Source organism: Myxocyprinus asiaticus, chromosome 7 (assembly GCF_019703515.2).
Source record: "Myxocyprinus asiaticus isolate MX2 ecotype Aquarium Trade chromosome 7, UBuf_Myxa_2, whole genome shotgun sequence".
Classification (NCBI taxonomy): Eukaryota; Metazoa; Chordata; class Actinopteri; order Cypriniformes; family Catostomidae; genus Myxocyprinus; species Myxocyprinus asiaticus.
This window is the reverse complement of record NC_059350.1, coordinates 44741506-44765975: the sequence shown is the minus strand read 5'-3', so window position 1 is coordinate 44765975 and position 24470 is coordinate 44741506. Positions and strand designations below refer to the sequence as shown.

General features: G+C 37.0%; 1 protein-coding gene across 4 annotated transcripts in view; it reads right to left on the bottom strand.

Moving 5' to 3' along the window:
* dmd (dystrophin) overlaps positions 1 to 24470 on the bottom strand; it is a 149418-nt gene that overhangs the window by 67434 nt on the left and 57514 nt on the right. For 3 of the 4 annotated variants that reach the window (XR_007897663.1, XM_051701985.1, XM_051701980.1), the window contains 15 exons: positions 23735 to 23905; positions 22646 to 22756; positions 22247 to 22392; positions 21531 to 21654; positions 21082 to 21257; positions 20800 to 20947; positions 15416 to 15547; positions 14675 to 14824; positions 11438 to 11518; positions 11172 to 11253; positions 10722 to 10888; positions 8025 to 8142; positions 6120 to 6331; positions 4915 to 5069; positions 2069 to 2258 (listed from right to left, as the gene is read on the bottom strand). Coding sequence is in view for 3 of the 4 variants with exons in the window: in XM_051701985.1 (XP_051557945.1) it covers positions 2069 to 2258; positions 4915 to 5069; positions 6120 to 6331; positions 8025 to 8142; positions 10722 to 10888; positions 11172 to 11253; positions 11438 to 11518; positions 14675 to 14824; positions 15416 to 15547; positions 20800 to 20947; positions 21082 to 21257; positions 21531 to 21654; positions 22247 to 22392; positions 22646 to 22756; positions 23735 to 23905 (2163 nt within the window). In the remaining variant the exon portion in view is untranslated. Of the gene's footprint in view, positions 1 to 442; positions 582 to 2068; positions 2259 to 4914; positions 5070 to 6119; positions 6332 to 8024; positions 8143 to 10721; positions 10889 to 11171; positions 11254 to 11437; positions 11519 to 14674; positions 14825 to 15415; positions 15548 to 20799; positions 20948 to 21081; positions 21258 to 21530; positions 21655 to 22246; positions 22393 to 22645; positions 22757 to 23734; positions 23906 to 24470 lie in introns of those variants that run through there. The other variant, XM_051701981.1, reaches the window with a different exon arrangement.

The window sequence follows — 24470 nt, the reverse complement described above, 5'->3', positions numbered from 1 at the left end:
CTTTTAATAATAATAATGTTGTCATGGTATTCAAGTTGTTTGTTTCCCTAAAAAAATAATTTTATTATATTCCATACGATATCATGAAAGTCTGCATCATATAAAAATGTGAATAAATAAAAATGTCTATTTTACCACTAACTTTTATACAAACAATAACCAAATAACCTTGCACACCTGAAAAACAGATGGTAGTTGCGTAGGGCATATACTATAGCAAAGACTATAGTATTGTAAAGTTTCGGTCACACAACATTTGCCAGGCATTTACCACTATACTTTAGAAATCAATATGGATGTAATGATCCATTTAAATACATTTTGGAATTACACAGACAAATTTAATTCAAAGCTATGACGCAAGCAGAACAAATCCATTCAAAGTCATAAAGCAACTGTTGAACAAGCAAAAAAGCTGTGTAGTTGACAGTGAAGCTCAAACCTTAACATGATAAGTCTTCCTGTGCAACATAGCCAGTGAATGCGAGACATCAAACGAATCGAAACAGCCTGTCTGACTGTTGATAGCAAAGATCTTTTAATTCCCCACCATGTGGACGTGTATGGCGCGAAGTGCAAACAAGGCAGAAAGGGACATCGTGAGGATTTGAGCAAGAAAATGCATTCTGCAACCATGTGTGTACATGCAACATGAAATGAGCAGCAGAATGCCAGTCTTGCAGGCACACTGGCCCTGTTGTTCGTGGTGAGAGTGGGCACAGCGAATGAGGACTGGGTCAGTGCTGGTTACTGGGAGAACAGAGTCTTCTCTTTATAGCCCACGTCTTTGTCTGCCTCTTCATATTTAACTGCGTCTCTGCACCGTTGCCAAGTACACATATCTCCCATACCAGTGAGCAGCGGGCGACCCGGACAATGCACCCGTCAGTTTTCTCTGCCTTCCAAACAAAATAGCACTTAAATTCTGGAAACTGATTACTGTTTCCCAAGATCTGATAATTGAAATTAAGTTTAGCATTATTTCTAGTGCTCAACTAATATGGCTTTTGTAATGTCTGATGTCAATATCTAGAAAGTGGGGTGCCTGATGACCAGTATAATGTGTGGATATATACAGTGACCCCAAAAAGTATTTGGACACTTTTAGACGCTTCAGTCACACCTAAAATGTAAGAATTTAATTGCAAACAAATGATACACATTACTTTTAACCAGCTGTTCAAAGGTAATTTTAGTGGATGTTTGAATATTAAGTCAGTTTGTCTCAAGTTCACAGTCTATTGTTTTGTGTTAATAGAAACCTAACAAACTTGTTTAGAAAATGTAGAAATGTTTTGCTTGAAAAGGGTGCTTGTTGTTCTCCTTTTCTTTTTTATCTTTTTTTTTTTTTTTTTAAATAAATGCCACTTGGTTTTATATTTTGCTGTATAATGCAAAGATATCCATAAAGTGTGGCTTAAGTGTCAGAATATGTTTGGGATTACTGTACATACAGTAATACAACTTAATTATGGCAAATTAACACAAAATTGCACAAAGTGCACTCAAAATTCGTTAAATTACATTTTTGTTTAAATTTCTAATTAGTTGGGTTACACATATTACTAAAGTATTACATATGTAGAATAAATTTAAATCATTAATTACATATGTTTACGTTTTGTGACCGCTGAAGGGGTTGCGAAAAAACAAAAGCTTCAGTGAAGTGTTTTAGAAAGTAACTGTAAAAGTAATTAGTAATGTGTTTACTTTTTTTGATGAAGTACTCAGTAAATTCAGTCAAGCTGGACAATATTTGGTGATGTTGATAATCTCTAATTTGCCAAATATTTACAGATTTATTGACCTTGCCATTGTATCAGACTATCAAGTTATTATTTCCTTGTCACTTATAGCATTTTAATGATTATGTCCTAAAGCTCCATAAATAATACTACATGCGAACACAGCTCAGCTGTTTACGGCATTTTTGATAAGGTATTCCAACAAGAAATCTTAGTTTTCATTGTGAATTTGCTTAGTATAGTGATTATAGCAGTTTTATGCACTGGATCACATATCCTTCGGGGGTGTCGGAATGTTCATTTTGGCAATACTGCTTACAAACCTGCCATTGCTCCAGTAAGTGCCGCACTGTGGCAGGGTTTTCCAGAAGTCCCTCCTTAAAGGTGGCATCTTGTAAGACATTGGCTGTGGTTTCTGCCTCAGTAAGCCAATTAAGGAATTTTTCCAGATCCAAGTAGAAATACTGCAGTTGTCGCAGTTCAGCTTCCAGATCCGCTTCCTTGTCCCCTGCACTGAAAAGAGTAATAACTTCATTGTTACAGAGGAAAAAAGAAGTACTTCCACATAGGCAGTCAATATGCATGTATATAATAAAACTGTGCTTATCAGATTGTTTAAGGAATAATTCTGGTTCAGTACAAGTTAGCCTTTATTAACGTCACCTGTGGCATGCTTTTGAATACCAAAGAATATAACTTGGACTTGTCCCTCAGTTTGTAAAAACAAAAATCACATTAAAAGTACTGCACTTGCAATAGAAGTCTATGGGGCAAGGCATTGCCCAAGAATTTTAGTTTTTATCCCTTTAAGTTCGAATGGGCCTTTTTTTTTTTTAAATAAAAATATTAATAACTATAATAATAATCTAAACCAACACAAATTAGGTATCATTTTTTTGGGATTTTTTTTCTCCCCTTTTCCCCAATGCCTAATTCCCAATGTGCTTTTGGTCACGTAGTGATTCGCTTCAGTCCAGGTGGCGGAGGACGAATCCCAGTTGCCTCCACGTCTGAGATAGTCAAACCGCACATCACGTGGCTTGTTGAGCGCGTTGCCATGGAGACATAGCGCGTGTGGAGGCTTCACGCCATCCACCGCGGCAACCATGCTCAACTCACCACGCGCCCCACCGAGAACTAACCACATTATAGCGATCACGAGGAGGTTACCCCATGTGACTCTACCCTCCCTAGCAACCGGGCCAATTTGGTTGCTTAGGAGACCTGGCTGGAGTCACTCAGCACACCCTGGGATTCGAATTAGTGAACTTCAGGGGTGGTATCTTTACCACTGAGCTACCCAGGCCCCCAATTAGGTATCATTTTAAAGCTTAGAAGCTCTACTTTACAATGCTTGTAGGCATTTCGACAAAAACTGAATAAGTGCTTTGAAATTTGCAGACAAATTAGAAGTGTTCCGTTTTTATAATTAATTAAAAATTTTGCACTGTACATATTATTGTAATCGGTAAAAACATCAAACACATCAAATAGTGGGGGCCTGGGTAACTCAGCGAGTATTGATGCTGACTACCACCCCTGGAGTCGTGAGTTTGAATCCAGGGTGTGCTGAGTGACTCCAGCCAGGTCTCCTAAGCAACCAGATTGGCCCGGTTGCTAGGGAGGGTAGAGTCACATGGGGTAACCTCCTCGTGGTCGCAATTAGGGGTTCTCGCTCTCAATGGGGCACGTGGTAAGTTGTGCGTGGATTGCGGAGAGTAGCATGAGCCTCCACATGCTGTGAGTCTTCGCAGTGTCATGCACAGCGAGCCACGTGATAAGATGCGTGGATTGACTGTCTCAGAAGTGGAAGCAACTGAGACTTGTCCTTTGCCACCCAGATTGAGGTAAGTAACCACGCCACCACGTGGACCTACTAAGTAGTGGGAATTGGGCATTCCAAATTGGGAGAAAAGGGGATAAAATAAAAAAAATAAAAAAATAAAAATAAAACTCATCAAATAGCCATGCTTATTATGTTGTTGGAAAGATCTCAAAAAGTAGAATACAACCAGCCTATTTGTTTTACTCACAGACAAAAATATATTGAATACTAGCTACTGTAAGTAAATATCTTTGACATACATGTTTCATGTGAACAGGTTTTGCTCATATGCCGCGTTTTCACTTATAACTTCACGAAAAATAAACAACATAAAATATCACATACTATTACTTAGAAGACGCGATTATCTTTAAAATTAACCCACACACAAAGTAATCAGATGCATAGACCATTAGATAACCCAAATGAAGCACAATGTGTACACAGCATCTGGCTATCTGGCATCTTTCTATCTGGCTACAAACACGTTAGCTTTCATGGATCAGATGATGTCATCTGAAATTTTGTAGTGTCATGGAACGCTAAACCAGTCGGATTGGGTTCAGATTGCTCCAACCAGTGGTGATAGTTCTCCGTATTTGGGCAGAGAGTCATGTGATCCATCACTCTAATTACATATGGCCACCAGGAGATGGAGCCAAATACATGACACAGAGTCAATGATGACTCAAATGGCACAGAATGAAACTCATTCTGTGAAATTTCATTTCTAAAATCATGTCTGCATGCTATGCACACTTTTAATCACTGCAGTGTTTGCAAGTATAATTAGTTCTTACTATAATTATGCTTTATTTGTTTGGAGAGGCTTTTGGACACTTGGAGACGTTTTTGGACACTAGGATAAATTATTTTTGTAATACTACTACTTTTGATTGCTTTTTTATATCAACACAAAAATTTACTCCATTACAGTTGATATGATTGGGAACAAAACAAAAGCAGTTTTTTGGGGCCACCTTATTTACATCCTGAGGTATACAGAGCTGGTTTTGTAACTAGTTTTAAATCTGAAACATTCCTTGAAATCAGTAACAAATGCTTAAAACATAATTCTCCTCATAGCAAGTACATCTTTAAAAACCTTTGATGTTCCTTGTTCTGTGTCTGCAGTACATTATGTTCATTATTTTCAGACAAAACAATTCCATAAATACTAAAGATAGTCTAATTAAGTATTTCAGACAATGCTTATTGTTACGAGAAACAGCCTATCAAGTCTTTTCAGTGAAAGTTACATTATATGCCACTCCACACCTGGTGATATGTTGAGTTACCAGTTGAACACATTCTGAAAAATAACTGAATCAAAAACAAGCTCACCACTTTTTGATGTTGGCCCAAGCCAGATTCATGCTCTCAGTCATTTGTTTCACTTTGCGTGTGTCATCTTCTGCATAAAGGGTCAGTAGTTTGTTTGCCAGTTCATTGGTGACATTCATCTGAGCTTGCCACTGCTGTATATCCTTAGAAAGTTGCTGTATATAATATAAAAACATAGGTTTACATCAATATAGGTTTACAGTTTCTCATCACATACATAAATTTGTAGATCTGTTCTACATGGCCAAACATACACCGATCAGCCACAACCTTAAAACCACCTGCCTAATATTGTGTAGGTCCCACTCGTGACGCCAAAACAGTGCCAACCCATTGTACAGAGCGGTTGTCTGAGTTACCTTAGACTTTGTCAGTTTGAACCAGTCTGGCCATTATCTGTTGACCTCTCTCATCAACAAGGTGTTTCCATCCTCAGAACTGCCGCTCACTGGATGTTTTTGGCACCATTCTGAGTAAATTCTAGAGACTGTTTTGCATGAAAATCCCAGGAGATCAGCAGTTGCAGAAATACTCAAATCAGCCCATCTGGCACCAACAGTCATGCCACGGTCCAAATCACTGAGATCGCACTTTTCCCCCATTCTGATGGTTGATGAGAACACTAACTGAAGCTCCTGACCCGTATCTACATGATTTTATGCACCACACTGCTGCCACACAATTGGCTGATTAGATAATCACATGGATGATTGTTGGTGCCAGACGGGCTGGTTTGAGTATTTCTGTAACTGCTGATCTCCTGGGATTTTCACACACAACAGTCTCTAGAATTTCCTCAGAATGGTGCCAAAATCAGAAAGCATCCAGTCAGTGACAGTTCTGTGATGGAATTGCCTTTTTGATGAGAGAGGTCAACAAATTATGGCCAGACTGTTTAGAACTGACAAAGTCTACGGTAACTCAGATAACTGCTCTGTATAATTGTGGTGTGAAGAATTGCATCTCAGAATGCTATTCTGAGATGCGGATTGGCGCTGTTTTGGTGGCACAAGGGGGACCTACACAATATTAGACAGGTGGTTTTAATGTTGTGACTGATCAGTGTATGTGGACACACCCTATGGCTATTTAGGCCATGCAGTCTAACAATTTCTTCTGAAATAGAATAAGTTACTTTTTGACTACAAAAGACTTATATTTCTCACTTGTGGTCTATTATGAAATGCATATTGCTTTTACATTACCTTGACATCAGCATTCTGGCCTTTTAAATTGTCAGTGCTGTGAGACACTTTCTTCCAGCTCTCTAGTTTCTCATTGGCTTTCTTAATGAGAGGCTCCACCCTTTTTCTGGATTCCAGCCAATTGCTTGAGTCCTGATGCATGTTCTGAAGTTTAAGAACCCTGTCCATCAGCTTGGTGTGGGAGTCTTCCCAGTGTGCCTGTAGTTTTTCAACTTTAAAGAAAAGATGATAAAACGTTTGTTATGAACAGTTGTAAATATGTCACGAACAACACAGTTGATATAAAGGATTAATTGGGGGGGGGGGGGGGAAGTATTTCCATGCACCACATTGCTAGGATGTTCTGGGTGATAGCCAGGGCATTGTGATGTTGTTGCTAAGGTGTTCTGTGTGGTTGCTTGCTGGCCCAAGTCAAAAGGGACCAAGTCTCTATGATATTCTAGTTCTTAGATATGGCTCGGCTCCCTCATTAAATGGAAGTCAATGGAAGTTGTTTGTCTGTTTTAATGTCCAATAGCCATACACCGATAAGCCACAACATTAAAACACCTGCCTAACACCAGTGAGTGGTGGTGGCATAGTGGGCTAAAGCACATAACTGGTAATTAGAAGGTTGCTGATCCCCACAGCCATCACCATTGTGTCCTTGAGCAAGACACTTAACTCCAGGTTGCCATGGGGGGATTGTCCCTGTAATAAGTCGCTTTGGATAAAAGCATCTGCCAAATGCATAAATGTAAATGTAATATTGTATAGGTCTCCATCATGCCGCCAAAACAGCGCCAACCCACATCAGATCCTATTATTCTCACCACAATTGTACAGAGTGGTTATTTTAGTTACCATAGACTTAAGATAGACAGTTCGAACCAGTCTGTCCATTCTCTGTTGACCTCTCTCATCAGTAAGACATTTCCATCCACAGAACTGCCATTCACTGGATGTTTTTGTTTTTGGCAACATTCTGAGTAAATTCTAGAGGTTGTTGTGTGTGAAAAATCCCAGGAGATCAGCAGTTACAGAAATACTCAAACCAGCCCATCTGGCATCAACAATCATCCATGTGATTATCTAATCAGCCAATCATGTGGCAGCAGCGCAGTGCATAAAATTATGCAGATATGGGCCAGGAGCTTCAGTTAATATTCACATCAACCATCAGAATGGGGGAAAAAATTTGATCTCAGTGATCTGGAGAGTGGCATGATTGTTGGTGCCAGATGGGCTGGTTTGAGTATTTCTGTAACTGCTGATCTCCTGGGATTTTTACACACAACAGTCTCTAGAGTTTACTCCGAATGGTGGCAAAAAAAAAAAAAAAACAAACAAAAAAAAAAACATCCAGGTAGCGGCAGTTCTGCAGATGGAAATGCCTTGTTGATGAAAGAGGTCAACAGAGAATGACCAGACTGGTTCGAACTGACAAAGTCTACGGTAACTCAGATAACTGCTCTGTACAATTATGGTATAGAAGAATTATTCTGAGATGCGGGTTGGTGCTGTTTTGGCGGCACGAGGGGGACCTAAACAATATTAGGCAGTTGGTTTTAATGTTGTGGCTGATCGGTGTAAATCGGTATTATTCATGTCCATAGCACAAAAAGTTACACAACAAAGTTCAACACTAAGTTTAGGGGTTTATTCAAATCACTAACCCAAAATATGAGCAATAGTAAAAGTAAAAAATAGTAGAAGTATTTTATTTTTTACAGCATATTGTTTATTTTATGTTGTGTTCAATAGTGTTAGGTAATGTCAATGCTCCTGTAACACTTGGTAAGTCACAATACACTGATTGTCATATAGTCATTATTTGCTTTTTGAATTATTTTAGAGATTAAACTTAGTTTCCGCCAAGCCATTGCAGTTGATAAGGACGAGAAAAATGCAAGACAGGTGACTTACTGTGGTCTGTAATGGTCGCCCGTGTCTCAGGGTTATTGGTTTTGTTCTTCAGGTTTTGAGCCGCTGTGATTTGTTTGTTCAGCTGTGGGCATCTTTGCTCCATGTCTTGCAGTGCTGACTATTAGATCATCAAAACACAGTTTTTTATTATACATTTTTGTGGCTTAATATGATGGTCTTATGCACTACCATATAGGGGTTCCAGTGAAAGGGGTCATTATCAAACTCAATTTTTTTCCCCCCTTAAGGTCCAGGTTAGGAAGGTTTCTTTGTCCCAAAAACTATTTAGTCATACTTTAATTTTTCCGTGACCACTGTCCATTATTTCTCTGACCCCTAGAATTAAAAAAGCAGTGTTTTTGTGGTTGTGCCTTTAAGACTTGGATTGAAACACCTTTGACCCACGAATGAGAAACAGTGCTTTGCTGTCAGATATGCAAGGATTCCAGAAAGAGGAATTTTTGCATTTTGGTTTCAATAAATGAAAATTTTTATTTTTCATAAAATCAAACCTTCAAATGGGGACATATCATGGACAAAGTATTTTTATGTTAAATTAAGATACATAAAGCATTTAAATAATAACAGAGGTCATTAAAATACAAAGGTATTAAAGTTACAGTACATGCAAAAAAAGCCTGTACCACTCTGTCAAATGTGGTAAATACGGTATACTGTACAGGTGCATCTCAATAAATTAGAATGTCGTGGAAAAGTTCATTTATTTCAGTAATTCAACTCAAATTGTGAAACTCGTGTATTAAATAAATTCAATGCACACAGACTGAAGTAGTTTAAGTCTTTGGTTCTTTTAATTGTGATGATTTTGGCTCACATTTAACAAAAACCCACCAATTCACTATCTCAACAAATTAGAATACATCATAAGACCAATAAAAAAAACATTTTTAGTGAATTGTTGGCCTTCTGGAAAGTATGTTCATTTACTGTATATGTACTCAATACTTGGTAGGGGCTCCTTTTTGCTTTAATTACTGCCTCAATTCGGCGTGGCATGGAGGTGATCAGTTTGTGGCACTGCTGAGGTGGTATGGAAGCCCAGGTTTCTTTGACAGTGGCCTTCAGCTCATCTGCATTTTTTGGTCTCTTGTTTCTCATTTTCCTCTTGACAATACCCCATAGATTCTTTATGGGGTTCAGGTCTGGTGAGTTTGCTGGCCAGTCAAGCACACCAACACCATGGTCATTTAACCAACTTTTGGTGCTTTTGGCAGTGTGGGCAGGTGCCAAATCCTGCTGGAAAATGAAATCAGCATCTTTAAAAAGCTGGTCAGCAGAAGGAAGCATGAAGTGCTCCAAAATTTCTTGGTAAACGGGTGCAGTGACTTTGGTTTTCAAAAAACACAATGGACCAACACCAGCAGATGACATTGCACCCCAAATCATCACAGACTGTGGAAAATTAACACTGGACTTCAAGCAACTTGGGCTATGAGCTTCTCCACCCTTCCTCCAGACTCTAGGACCTTGGTTTCCAAATGAAATACAAAACTTGCTCTCATCTGAAAAGAGGACTTTGGACCACTGGCAACAGTCCAGTTCTTCTTCTCCTTAGCCCAGGTAAGACGCCTCTGACGTTGTCTGTGGTTCAGGAGTGGCTTAACAAGAGGAATACGACAACTGTAGCCAAATTCCTTGACACGTCTGTGTGTGGTGGCTCTTGATGCCTTGACCCCAGCCTCAGTCCATTCCTTGTGAAGTTCACCCAAATTCTTGAATCGATTTTGCTTGACAATCCTCATAAGGCTGCGGTTCTCTCGGTTGGTTGTGCATCTTTTTCTTCCACACTTTTTCCTTCCACTTAACTTTCTGTTAACATGCTTGGATACAGCACTCTGTGAACAGCCAGCTTCTTTGGCAATGAATGTTTGTGGCTTACCCTCCTTGTGAAGGGTGTCAATGATTGTCTTCTGGACAACTGTCAGATCAGCAGTCTTCCCCATGATTGTGTAGCCTAGTGAACCTAACTGAGAGACCATTTTGAAGGCTCAGGAAAACTTTGCAGGTGTTTTGAGTTGATTAGCTGACTGGCATGTCACCATATTCTAATTTGTTGAGATAGTGAATTGGTGGGTTTTTGTTAAATGTGAGCCAAAATCATCACAATTAAAAGAACCAAAGACTTAAACTACTTCAGTCTGTGTGCACTGAATTTATTTAATACACGAGTTTCACAATTTGAGTTGAATTACTGAAATAAATGAACTTTTCCATGACATTTTAATTCATTGAGATGCACCTGTATATTGTGAATGTTTGAATGATGTATTCAATATGTACCAGAACAATACAATAATTTGTGTGTTATTAGTTAAAACAGATTGTTTTCGTTCATTGTTGTAACTAAGATAAAGTTCAAACCAGATTTTTAAGACAAATTCATACATAAATACAGGTCATTTTAAAGGGTTCACATAATTTTTCTTTCCACTGTACATATAAAAGTGCAAAAACAGCCTGTGTTATTCTAAGGGTCAGAGAAAGTGTGGAAACGGTTATGTAAAAATAAATTGCAACTGTATTTGGTGCAAGAAACGGTTGCTAACACTTTAAGTGGTCCTCAATAAATAAGTAGATAATTAAAAAAATAAAAAATGCAACAATAGGACAGTAAACAAAGTATTTGAATACACGTTATGGGTGGAGAAGATTTGAATGCATAGACAAAAAGCTGACCTTGAGTTTCACCGTCATCTCATTTATCTCATCAAGATCTCCGACCGTCACTCTCTGAGTCTGAACCATGTGATCCAGAAGAGAGAGCCAATCATCAAGCTCCATCCATGATTTATTAAATTTTTCAAGCGCTGCATCTCCTGCAGCACTACCAGTCAAAGTTTCGGCTGGAAAGTAACAAATTATCTTTTATATTCAGACTTTCAGACTTCCAATATCACATTATAAGCATTTCATGAATTTTAAAATTAGTATTTGCAACTCCTTTTACTTAATTTAAACAATAATTTTTGGAAGAACATCCACTGATTAATCGTGCAGAGTAAAGTTCAGGAATGTGTATTAAGTAAGCAAAAAGGGTCAATGTTGACTTCACATTGACTCCAATAGCAATTTTACTACAATTTAAATCACCATAATGTGCAATAACCACATTATACGATATCATACCTGAAAGCTGACATTTGCTTCTCCACTCTTTAAGGAGAACTTGAATGGAAGTCCAATCTACACTAAGGCCATCAAACTGCCCCTGGAACAAGCCAATTCAGGAGAGTGATATTAAATTGGAGTTTTATGCCATGAAGAGGATGATACAGCATGATGCATTACAGTACAGTGAGGATAGAAACTGTTTCCAAGTCTACAGAGTAATCTAATATCATAGTGATATCTGAATTTTTACAGTATTTGATGAATCACTGTTGATTTTACACCTTTTCTGGTTTGCATGGTGGTCTTTCTTTTGCCAAAACTGCTTCTACTGCTGGCTTCTTTTCCTTGACATCATCCTCAATCTATAAAAAAGAAAGAAATTAACACCAAACCCTTATTTAAGATGTTGTATCAAGTCAAAAAGTACTTCTTAAAACGTGTCTGTTATAATTGTTGCACTGCATCTAGCTTTTTTAGCACAAGAACATGTTCGGTTTGAATGGCCCCTAACACGTCGCCAAAAGTAACCATGTAACATAATTAATTGCTGTAACAAGCTTTAAAACAAACAAACTATGCTTTAAATTGAGTTCAATGTTAAAAATGTAACCAAAACTTAACTCCTTTTTCTCTTTACATCTTGTCAATGCAGTCTCTAGGCACGATCATGATTTTATGCTCGATTACACTTCCTAGTGCTTGACGCATAAACAGAGTGCTAGATGGTGCTATAGGAAGTGTAATCAAGCTTGAAATCATGATCGCCAAGGAGACTGCTGTCAAGATGTCCAGTGAAAAGGGAACTACATTTTGGTATTTTCTCACCCAAAACCAACTGGATCACTTCAGAAGACCACTGTAGTCTTATGGATTACTATCATGCTGACTTGAGATGAGATATTTTTTCTAAAAATCTTCACTTGTATTCTGCACAAGAAAGAAAATCATACATATCTGGGGTGGCATGAGGGTGAGTAAATGTTGAGAGAATTTTCATTTTTGGGTTAACAAACAAATAACAACTGCGATATAGAAAAAATAGTTTCGTAAAGTTTCTGAAGAAAATGCGAATAGTCCTTGCTCATCCAATTCGCTGCTATAATTATATTGTGGTAGACGAGGTATTGCTAAGTGGTTGCTAAGGTGTTCTGAGTGGTGTTATGTAGTTGCTGAGGTGTTCTGGTTGGTTGCTAGGATGTTGCTTTTATGTTGCTTACAGGCCCAACTCAAAAGAGCCCACCCCCAAGTCTCTATGATATTCTGGTGCCTATATACTGAATGGACTGGGTCCCTCCTTCAATCTATGGGATTTTTCTGCTAATTTTATCATCTAACAAATAAAAATGTTAATTCCAACCATATCAAAAAGCTGCATGATTTGAGGTATCATTCATGTCACAAACAGTGTGGGGCAATTAACAAGAAACAAAAATTAGGTTTTGAGAAAAACAATACTATAAATTGACAGTATACATCTGTCACAGCATGCAGTAGCGTCAAAGTAGACAAACCAATACTACTACGGTAATATCCATAATCAGAAACAATTCAAAATCACATAAGTGCAGCTGTACTGAGTTATTTTTATAAGCTCAGTAACTGAAAGAAAAAAAAATCATTTCCTGAACCTATTAGTTCCACGTCTAGGAAAACTAAACTCGAGTCCTGATGGGAGCAGCTGAAACTATCCATGAGGATGAGGATGTTGGGAGTATAATTAAATAGACAGCATGTGTCATATGAAAGGCTCTCTTGGTACAAATGTGTGAGACTGTGCAAAATGAGACCAATGACTATGTGACACAGTTTAATAATGTTAGTTTTTTTTTCTTCTGGCTTTGGCTGGCAAAACCGGCAGGTCACTGAAAAGGTCAAAAGTGACTTTTATAATAGGGTACAACTTCAAAGATTCCTTAATCTTTGAATATACTTGGTTTGTGATTGTTCATATTGAATTATCAACAGGTTTAATTCACATCCAATATAATACTATTTAAATCACATTTAATGTCAACAAAAAGTAATGCATTTAACTTCCATTATGTTATGTCAAGTTCACCCTCGAGAGAATCTAGACGTTACCCAAAGGTAACACTTTTTTTTATTTTTTTTATTGTAATTTGAAATTATTACCGTAACCTTTAAAAATTTACATTAACTGACATTAATGTACTTATTGGATTTTTGAAAGGCAGCTTGCTTTGCCTACAAAAGTAGCCTGAAACAATGCCTAAAGAGCTAATTGGCTATTGGTTTCCATTAATTAACATTAACCAACATGGCATCAGCTGAAAAGTAATTTCAGAGGCTGAACAAAATTATTGCTGTCTTATTTTGATGAAAGATTATAAGGACAAACATTTTTCTTTGGAATAAATTGTACTGATAAATAGTGCACAATAAGACCAGAAATGCATGTTAAAGGTATATTCTGGGTCCAATACAAGTTAAGCTCAATCAACAGCATTTGTGGCATAATGTTGTTTACCACAAAAATGTATTTTGATTTGTCACTCCTTTTCTTAAAAAGAAGCAAAAATCTGGATTACAGTGAGGCACTTAAATTTGAAGTGAATGGGGCCAGTCCATAAATGTCAAAAAATAATAACTTTTTTTAAAGTATAGCCACAAGACATAAACAATCTGCATCTTAACATGAATTTTGTGTGACAAAATTGCTTAATAACCTTCTCTCTGTAAAGTTATATCCAATTTTTTAACTTCTTTGCCATGACGATGTTACGCCATAAAGCCGGTAATTCCGGTAATTTATTAGTCAGGTGCAAAAACAAGGTTTTAAACAACTTTACAGCTCAGATAATACTTGAGTTTTAACAGAAGAATTAATGGAGGTGCTTTTATAAAATTACAAGCTTTACATTTCTGCCTTTAAACCCTCCAAAAATTTACCCCATTCACATCCATTGTAAGTGCCTCACTGTACCTTGATTTATGCTTTTTTTAAAGAAGGGAAGTCAAAATAATTTTTTGTGATAATCCACATTATGCCTCAAATGCTGTCGAATATTCCTTTAAGAAAGTAAACATGGCCAATTTAGAGTTTCTGTTGAATTAAACACTTTGTTTAAACATTGTTAAGGCAGAATATTGAATTTTCTGTTAGAATCTAGAAATTCAAGAAACGAACAATATAAAACCAACAATATAACCGGCCTTGATTGAGTGGCAACAAATGTGGATTCCACATTTGTTGCCACTCAATCAAGGCCGGTTATATTGTTAGTTTTAGACAGTATCACCAAAGAACATCGGCATGAACTTATTGGGTCAATCCCCTTGGAGCAACCTGAGGTTATATGCCTTATTTAAGGACAAAATTTTGATGACTTATGACTTGCTTCTGTTTGCCAGCCCTGAGTCTTAACCACTTCACCACACCACCTGCTATGCAATTGTTACTGCACACGGTTGAAATGAGACAAAATGCAATATTACAAAAGCAGGAGTGTGGATAGTATGTTCTACAAATAGGTGCTTGATCACATCTGGGAAATTACCTTGGGGTCTACCGCAGTAGGACACTGCTCGAGTTGACTCCTTGTAGTGGAGGCCCAACTAGAGAGCTTGGAGAGCTGTTCCTGATACAAAGACAAATCTCTGAGGAGATCCTCAATTTGCCGTTGCTTCTCAGGAAGATCAGTGGACACCTTTGGAGGAGAGACAGAAATATAATTTTTTTTCCCCCAGTAAATCACTGCAAAAACATGGTCATATTTTACCCTAAAATCAAAAGAAAAAAGAAGAAATTAAATGTTGCAATAAAATGAAGACTAGTTTTAGAATCAGTATGATCTTTTGCATTGCAATGTTATTTTTATGACAATTTAGCACATTTATCCCCTATTCTCATTACCGTAAATGTAAAAATCTCATTGTATTACTGTAATGAGAATCTAATTTGAATCACCATTGAGAATAATATGAATAACAAAACAGCTTAGAGTAAATCCTTAGATGAATTACGGTAATGAGAATGTGCTTACTATCATGAAAATAATGTTACTATGCAAAAAATAGAACTAATTTTCTTTATGCAAATAATGTCCAGCAGACTTCGCGAGGATCTAGGATTGCTTGGATCCAACTTTTAAAACTATTCAACGATAATGCCTTCATTAGGTTGTTAACGGAAATTATACTTGTGCTAATCATGCCAAGGTCACAAAATCATTGAATTTAATGGTCCAGATGGATCAAACTTTAGAGAAGTAAAGATCAAAGGAAATCATTTGGATTACCTTGGCCCATCTCATGTTGATAACCTTTAGATGTTTCTCCAGTGGTTTGACTTTATCAGCTGGGAGAGAGGAGCCTTTGCTGTTGATCTGTTGTAGAGTTTGCTTCCTGATTGGCAATTCCACCACCCGAGCCTGAAGATTTTCACGCACACATATTAATTATCTGCTCGCTTTTGTGACTCATATTTGGCGATTCATCTCATGGGAGAATTAGAATTTTAATATAGTGCCAAAAGAAAAGTTTGTTCCCATGTATGTGAGCTAATGATACCAGAATATTCCATGAATATGCACAACTTTGTGTCAATGTACCATTTCGTTTTTTAAAGCATTAAAGGCACAAATCCAGTGTTTTGTTGTTGTTGTTGTTGTTGTTGTTGAGAGAACAATTAGATATGTTAGATAAACTAATGTCTAAGAGAAAATTAACCTAGCTAGTTTTAAACAAATCAAATGTCTGTATCCCCTTAAAATAGAGATTTTGACCTGTCCCATTAAAATGTCTTAAAGGTGAAATGTGTAACTTTTTTGATGTCAGAATACATTCTACTATCCCAGTTTATTGTTCATTGACAACTATAGGTAACAGTGTTGGGGGAAACGTGATAAAAGTAACGTGTGTTACGTAATCAGATTACTTTTCTGAGTAACGAGTAAAGTAATGCAATATTTTTTATTTTAGACCATAATACCCGAGTTACTTTTTAAATAAATTAACGTGTTGCTTTTGTACACCCCTACTGTCCCTGTATTGCGAGAAAACAGGAGTAAAAGTGTGCAAACTTCAGGGAGGAGTCGTAGTGCATGACTGGCATTGTTGTTCTATAGAGTGTGAGGCCAGAGACTGTTTAGCAAAGAGAGACGAGTCACTTCTATTTAAATGAATGGGAGAAATTGGAATGCCCAACCAAGAAGCTCTAGCAATGGATGTAGAAAGGAAGTCCCGCCTTACAGGTAAAAAGAGCCAATCACCTTTTAGATACAGACATCGCCTGTCAATCAACTCGCTAACGTGCATGCACATTTCATGTTTTAGAGTAATATGAAGTCAACATTCGGTTGAGTGAAACGCGGTTGATTCATGTGTTAATACACACTGCATTAAAAAAAATAAAAAAACACGTTTTGGCAGAGGGATTATAAGACTAGTATTCCACTGGACATGACACACAGGGTGAAATACTCACTCAATTCACTAACTTATGCAGCCAGACTGCTCCGTTACAGCTCCCCTGTAACTGGGAGAATGTGATGAGAAAAGCTGACTCTGGATCAGTGGCTCCGAGCAACGTTCTACATCGATTGTGTACGTAGAGAAAATGTCAAAAGATTCTAAATTTTTGTTTTATAATAAACATGTAGTTAGATTGATGAAACAAACCATTTATTGGTAGCATTCAAAACTATTCCATTCAAGTTGTATCAAAATGCGCCTCTGAAGTTGTGGCATCTGTATGCACCGTGGATCAACTCAAAACAAGCGTGCACTGAGATGACTTGTGAAAAATATTCATTTATTCATCAGACTTATTCCTTGAACATGTTAGACTGGCATTCCCCACTGAATTTTATCCTGACTTTTGAAAAGCATCTCAAGTTGACTCTGGCATTGTCGATGGGCACCACAAATGATGACATATAATGCAGGTTCAAGTGTTGGAATTTGCTGCTTTAGGTAAGACAGTGGTTATTCTTCATTATTCATATTGGCTGCCATGTTGATGGAAAAACAAATCATGCATATTCATTTTATTTGATTCTATATTATAAATATGATGTGAAGACCTACTTTCTAAATATCTGTTTGTTTACTATGTTGTTTTGACATGAGTGTTGTACAGTAGCTAGCATGACCTGTAATGTCTCATGTATGCAATGCATGGCTTATTTGTATGGAATGCATAGCAGAAGAGAAAGTGGCTGTGAGAAAAAAGTAAAAGTAATGCAAAAGTAATATAACGCTTTACTTTCCATAAAAAAATTTAAAAATCGTTTTAATTAAGTTACTTTTTTTAAGGAGTAACGCAATATTGTAACAATTTACTTTTAAATGTAACGTTACCCAACGCTGACAGGTAAGCCATTTGTGGGTTTACCTTCACCAAAATTGTAAACAATGAGCCTCCCAGGCACTATCAAAACACTGATGTTTATATTTTGAGCGGCCCGCCCATCCTTTTATAGCTCAACCTATAGCATCAGTTTAGGGCATGGCTACATGTTCAGCCGGGGGAATATGAAAAACCATGGCAGATGTGTAAAGAGGAAAAGAAAGTTAGCATCGCCTACAGAGACAGAGAGAACAGAGTAAAAACTAGAGTAATCATTGGCGTCACATTTACAAGGTGGAGGACACACACACCACAAATGATGAGATTGCTCTGGCAAACGGGAGCGGCAATAACGAGATTGCCACGCAAGTAGCTAGTACACCCAAGTATTAACAAGTAGCTGCCTTGCCCACGTCAACAACAGCGATCTTGCCTAGGGCTCCAAATAGTCAATAATGGTCAGGGGCGTAGATTCCAGGGGGTAACACCCCCCCCCCCCCCCAATATTTATACCATGATCAATGTAAACATGTAAATTCTTCATACTGTAACTCCCCCCCAAGCCAAATCTACACCCTTGGTACCAGACTATATGTTATGCTTACTAGTTACCAGAAGAATAATCATACCTCATGTGCTGGATATCCTGCACTGCACACCCAGCTGCCGATCAATCAGGTGTTACAGTTCAACTGGTTTTCATGTTAACTGGTAGATTTCTTCCGTATTACACCAGAAGTGAACGACTGGCTGCAGATTTGTCGATTCCGTAAATAATGCTTCTGACTCAATATTTTGCTCTCCATTACATGTAAACTTACTACATGAGGCTGGTAACATTGTACAGATTAAAATAAGTGGTATTATTAGATCAAATGGCAAAAGTACGCAAGATTAAAAAATAAATAAATAACCAAGGTAGGAGATTTGAAGTCAGCCATCAATAATATGATCAGCACAACACCATAGCGCACTATTCATTTAAGCTAATAAACAGCGACAATTGTATTCACATGAGTGTGTGTTCGGTGTGAAATGGTGCATGTAATCCAGCAGTGTGTCCATGTTAACTTTTGCCTCAGTTTACAAGCTGATGGTCTTGTCCGATTATGACATTGTATGAAATATGAATGTCATTTTCTCGTCAAAATGCTACACCCAAATATTATGCAATATCATAAAATCAGGCAGTAATTGAATGAACAACAATCTATATCTATGAATATATTCAGACATAAATATAGACACATCCTCAATTTTACTTCAGAGCTTTGAAATTAAAATGAATCAACCCTTCTTTTTGCAGTTAGAACAAATAGTTATAGTCTGGTACAGTTAGTTAGTTAGTACTATTGCATGCCAACATGACAAACCATTTCACCAAATGTTGAAATGACAGTGAAGTAAACTCGTTGACAATGGGCAACAATGTGTAATTTTGGCTACTTGTTTTTCTGATTTTATGATGTTGATCTACATTAATGTCACTATTTAGACATAAGCCTACTGAGCATATGTCCACACTAATAACAAACCAACTCAGTTTGGCTTTATTAATGTTGGAAGTTTGTTCATTCAATTCCTGTCTGATTTTATGATATTGCATAATATTTGGGTGTAGCATTTTGACAAGAAAATGACGTTCATATTTCATACAGTGTCATAATCGGACAAGACCATCAGCTTGTAAACTGAGGCACAAGTTAACATGGACACACTGCTGGATTATATGCACCATTTCACACTAAACACACACTCATGTGAATACAATTGTCGCTGTCTAGTAGTTTAAATTAATAGTGCTGATTATATTATTGATGGCCGAGTTCGAATCTCCTACTTCGGTTATTTATTTATTTTTTAATCTTGCGTACTTCTGCCGTTTGGTCTAATAATACCACATATTTTAATTTGTACAATGATGCCAGCATCATGTAGTAAGTTTACATTTAATGGAGAGCAAAATATTTTGTCAGAAGCATGACTTTTGGAATCGACGAATCTGCGGCCAGTCATTCACATCTGGTGTAAAATGGAAGAAGGTCACCAATTAACCTGAAAACCAGTTGAACCGTAACACCAGCAATGTTTTCGGACGAGTTGATTCCTGTGCCACGCTTTCTGTCCGGTACGTATATGTTATAGTGATATTGTTCATTACTATGGCCTATTTGTTTATAGGGAATCAGAGAGTGCGAAAGGCCTTGATGAGTCAAAGGGGTGTTGGCAAAGATTGTTTGAAAACATACTTTATTTTTGTAATTCCGTTTGGTGCCACTAGGAGCGAAGAAATTACAAACTCCACCTTTAAACTTCTCAGTGTTATTCAATAATTAAAATTCCATAAATTGGACAAAATCTGTCAAATGTATATTCAGTTTATTGCAGTAAAAACTATTTTCAATTCCTAACTAATTTGAATGAACCAAAACTGAATATCTAATTGTGTCGCACATTTTGCGTGAAACCTTGTTACCGGCATGATTTTCTTCCATTATAAAAAATTGAACATTCCTTAAAGGAAAATTCTGGGATCAATGCAAGTTAAGCTCAATCGGCTACATTTGTGGCATAATGTATATTACCACATTTTATTTTGACTTGTCCCTCCTTTCTTTAAAAAAGCAAAAATCGAGGTTACAGTGAGGCACTCACAATGGACATCATTATGCCTCAAAGGCTGTCGATTGAGCTAACTTGTATTGAACCCAGAATATTCCTTAAAAATTGTGACACCCAAGAAGTAATAACATTTGGACCATTTTTAGTGCATAACATCATTCCATTTTCTACATTTTTACACAAATCGTAGTGTTGACTGCATTTGTCAAGTTCAACCATTCAACCCTGTTACTCAAGTTATTTTAAGAAAAATGATCAAATAAATATTTTTTATTTAATGAGAAATAAGAGTTTATCAGTAACTACAAACCAACATTTGGTCCCAAACTAACTTGCTAGCCCCTACTGAGGATTAGGACTTAAATTTGGAATCAGATCTTTTGCAAACCCGTTACCCTTTCTGGTTTTTTCTATTTCATTTAATTTTTACATTTGAGAAATTTTGCCTGTTTAATTTCGAAGTTTGTTTAATGTTTATGGCTTGAAAATACCAAAATCTCTTTTTTTTTAACAGGTTTGCAAAAATGGCAAACCTCATATAAAATGAATATAAAATAATATTTAGTTTGACCTCTTGAGGTTGTCAGTCAACATTTTCTGAAGGTTGAGCACCTCCTTTCACTAACCATTTGTTGAGAAAGAAAGAAATACTTTGTACCCTATTCATGTAAAACACACTAATATAGTTTTTAAGAAAATCATTGTTTTTACCTTCACTTTTTCTAAGGTTGCACTGAGTTGTTCTTTATGACCTGGTTCTACAGGAAGTGTAACTACAGATTCTGCACCATCCAGCCAGGACTGGAAGTCCCCCATGTCTTCATTTAGCTCAGCAAGAACAATCTTCGCCCCTGCAGACCTAAAACACACAGTACTCATATTTATGCATTCCTTCAAAAGAGGAACAAAAGAGGACAATTATATATGTGTTTGGTAGCTCAAATATAACTATGCTAAGATATTCAAATGCAAAAGTCCTGCATTCATACTAACTGTCTCTTGATCTCAGTGAGCTGATTGGACACTTTGGCCCAGCGGGAGTTGATGGAGGCGAGATGTTGTTTAATATGGTCCCTATCTTCCTTACTACAGAGTGGAACCAGGTCTTTCCCGAGAGAATTCAGACCCTTCACAGAAGCTTCCTGTTTCTCCAAACCCTCCTGGAGCTCCTGTGAGAGGAGAATGTCGCAGTATACATCAACAGATTTCCACAGAATTGTAATACATGTCATTTACAAAGTTCTACGAATTCTTTGCCCCTTGCACGTTCGTTTATGAAATATTGTAACAAAATGAATGATGCTTTCGTCTACCAGAAAGAGTGCAGTACTCTCAGCTGTTTAACTTTATTCTGTGAGTTCAATTTGTATGTGAGGTGCAAAGTGTAGAAAGTTACAAAAGCAGGCATGTGAATGTGTAAAAAGTATTTTATTTAAGATTACCTTGAGGTGATCTCTGTTATTAATAGGGTCTTGTTCATACTTCACTATTGTCCTCTCCGCATCAGTCAGCCAGTCATCAATCATTTTAAGCTCCTCACTGAATTTCCTGCTTTTTTCAAAGCGTCTGGACAGTAGAACAAGAAAAGAAACATTAGACACAAACATTTTGAGTCACAGGGTAAATAGAGAGAACGTAATGAGGAAGAAAATAATATTCAGATTTAAACAGCAAACGCTATTAGAGTAAAAAGTCTGTGAGCACATTTTGTTCAAAGCAGCACTCAAAAACAGCAAGGAATCGTCACTTGTGTGATTTCTGTTTGTACTTAATCTAGACTACAGCATTTGACAGCTCATTTAGTATGACTCATCTCCATTCCACTGTCTAGTCAGTAGTGCATTTACAGTATTCCTCCTCTTTCAAAAAGCTGAATTTGTTGGCAGTCAACTTAAATAAAAAAAAGTTTTTTTTTTTAATTCCCAACTAGAAAAGTTACAGCTTAAATTAACATCCTCATATCATATTTGTCTTTTTAAAATAGAAGCACATTCAAAACATACTTTACAGTAGATATAATAAGATGTTAGTATACCTTCTAATTTACACAAAGATATAAAACAACTACCACTGTCTCCAACTACCAAATGACACACCTTACTTTGTTTTTAATGCATTAATGTGTGATAATCACAAATGTAATGTCACTCATCCTTACGTCAATCTGTCCTGGTAAAGCTTTTTGAGGTTTTCCCAGTTGGATCTGAGTAGTTGGACTAGTAGACTCTCTTCGGGATCAGTTGCACCCCTGCTCAGAGCTTCTGTCACTGGATTCTCCAATTTCTCCACATTCACTTTAACCTCCTAAATCATACATAACATGACAGATTAAAGGATTTATATATTTTTACTGCTAAGTCAAAAGAGGTAGCAGGGAATTTTAAGCAAGTTTGTGAGAATAGCTTGTACCATGCATTAAAAAGTACACACTGTACCATACTTGGACAAAAAATGGATGGATTCAAAATGTAAAATGTAGCCATTGGGTAAATTCAAAATGTAATACATAATCTAGGGGATGTTGGCTTATAAAATGAGACATGGTTTATGAAATCACCTTAAGGCACTTCTCTTGTTGAGGTAAGTTGATGAATGCTGCAGACCAGCACTCAGGAGAGTTCAACACAGCCTCATTTTCAGCGATACACTGTAGTAAAAACTGCAGTTCCTGTACACACAATGTTGGGGAACAAATGTATTCATTTAATTTGATTTAATTTAATTTAACCAGATTGATTTATACATATTTAATCTTAAAGGTATAGTTCACACAAAAATGAAAATTCTCTCATCATTTGTTCACCCTCTTGCCATCACAGATGTGTATGAGTTTCTTCTGCTGAAAACAAATAAAGATTTTTAGAAGAATATCTGTGCTCTGTTTGTCCATACAATGCAAGTGAATGGTGGCCAATATTTTGAAGCTCAAAAAAAAAAAAAAAAAAAAAAAAAAAAAAAATCACATAAAGGCCACATAAAAGTAATCCATAAAACACCACTGGTTTAATCCATGTCCTCAGAAGCAATATGTTATGTGTGAGTGAGAAACATGAACATTGAATTCCTTTTTAACTATAAATTCTCCACATTGCCCAGTTGGTGGCGATATGCACGAAAAATGAGAATTGCCAAAAACAAAAGAAGAATGTGAAAGTGGAGCTTTATCATAAAAAAGGACTTAAATATGTATCTGTTTCTCACCCACACCTATCATATCTCTTCTGAAGACATGGATTTAACCACTGGAGTCTTATGGATTACTTTTATGGTACCTTTATATGCTTTTGGGACCTTCAAAGTTCTGCCCACCATTCACTTGCATTGAATGGACCTACAGAGCTGAGATATTCTTTAAAAATCTTTGTTTGTGTTCTGTAGAAAAAAGAACGTCACATCGGGGATGGCCTGGGGGTGAATAAATCATGAGAGAATTTTCATTTTTGGGTGAACTAACCCTTTAATCTAGTAACAAAACAGGATAAAACAACAGGTTACTTTGCCAATAAAAACAGCAATCACATCATAAACTAAGAAAAAACTCAACAAACTGATGTACTGTTAACACTACAAATATTGTGTATGATACATATGTTTTTAGTATTTAGTTTCTAACGGTTTTTGTTTTGACCACTAGGTATAAACTTACACTTTTGTGGCGCACTTTAGTGAACTTAACATCCAGCTCCGCCCAGCGTTTATTGACTGGGAGGAGGCGGGGCTCCACTAGCTTTGCACCTCCGCCCTCTGAAAGCACGCGGCCCAGTCCGCGCAACTCCTCCAGCTTCGGACGCTGCAGTTCAATTTCAGAACCGACCATCTGATGGACAAATTAAACCAAATTATTTTAATGTACTGTCTTAAATACATTCTCCCAACTTTACTGAAGGTGCTATATGGCGTCATTTTTATATCACCAGAACCTGAATTTGAAAAAGCATCCGAATTCATGATCTTGAAAAAAGACTGAGAGTAATTTGATGTTAACCAAAGATTTTTCTGTTCATTTTAAACATTTGAAAATATTTTGTGTGAATTCACCAAAAAAAAAAAAAAAAATTAATAAATAAAAATTCAGGTTGTGAAATTCAAGTTTTAATTATTCAAGAGCTGGATTTCAGGTCGTGAAATTCAGGTCTCAATATTCAGGCTGTTTTCCTGAGCCTTCACGAGATGGGAGAAAGGTGTCTCGGGTTGTTCCTGGCAGGCTACTCAGCCCTACTGGCTCCATTTGGTTAGAAATTGGGTGGGGGCGGGTTCATGCCACCTGCTGCCTGTCTGGAACAAACCCAGGCACCTTTGTACAATGGGCGAAACTTCACTAATGTTTTTCCACACTTTCTGTGGCTAATTGGCATATATACATTTTCAGGATGTACACACTC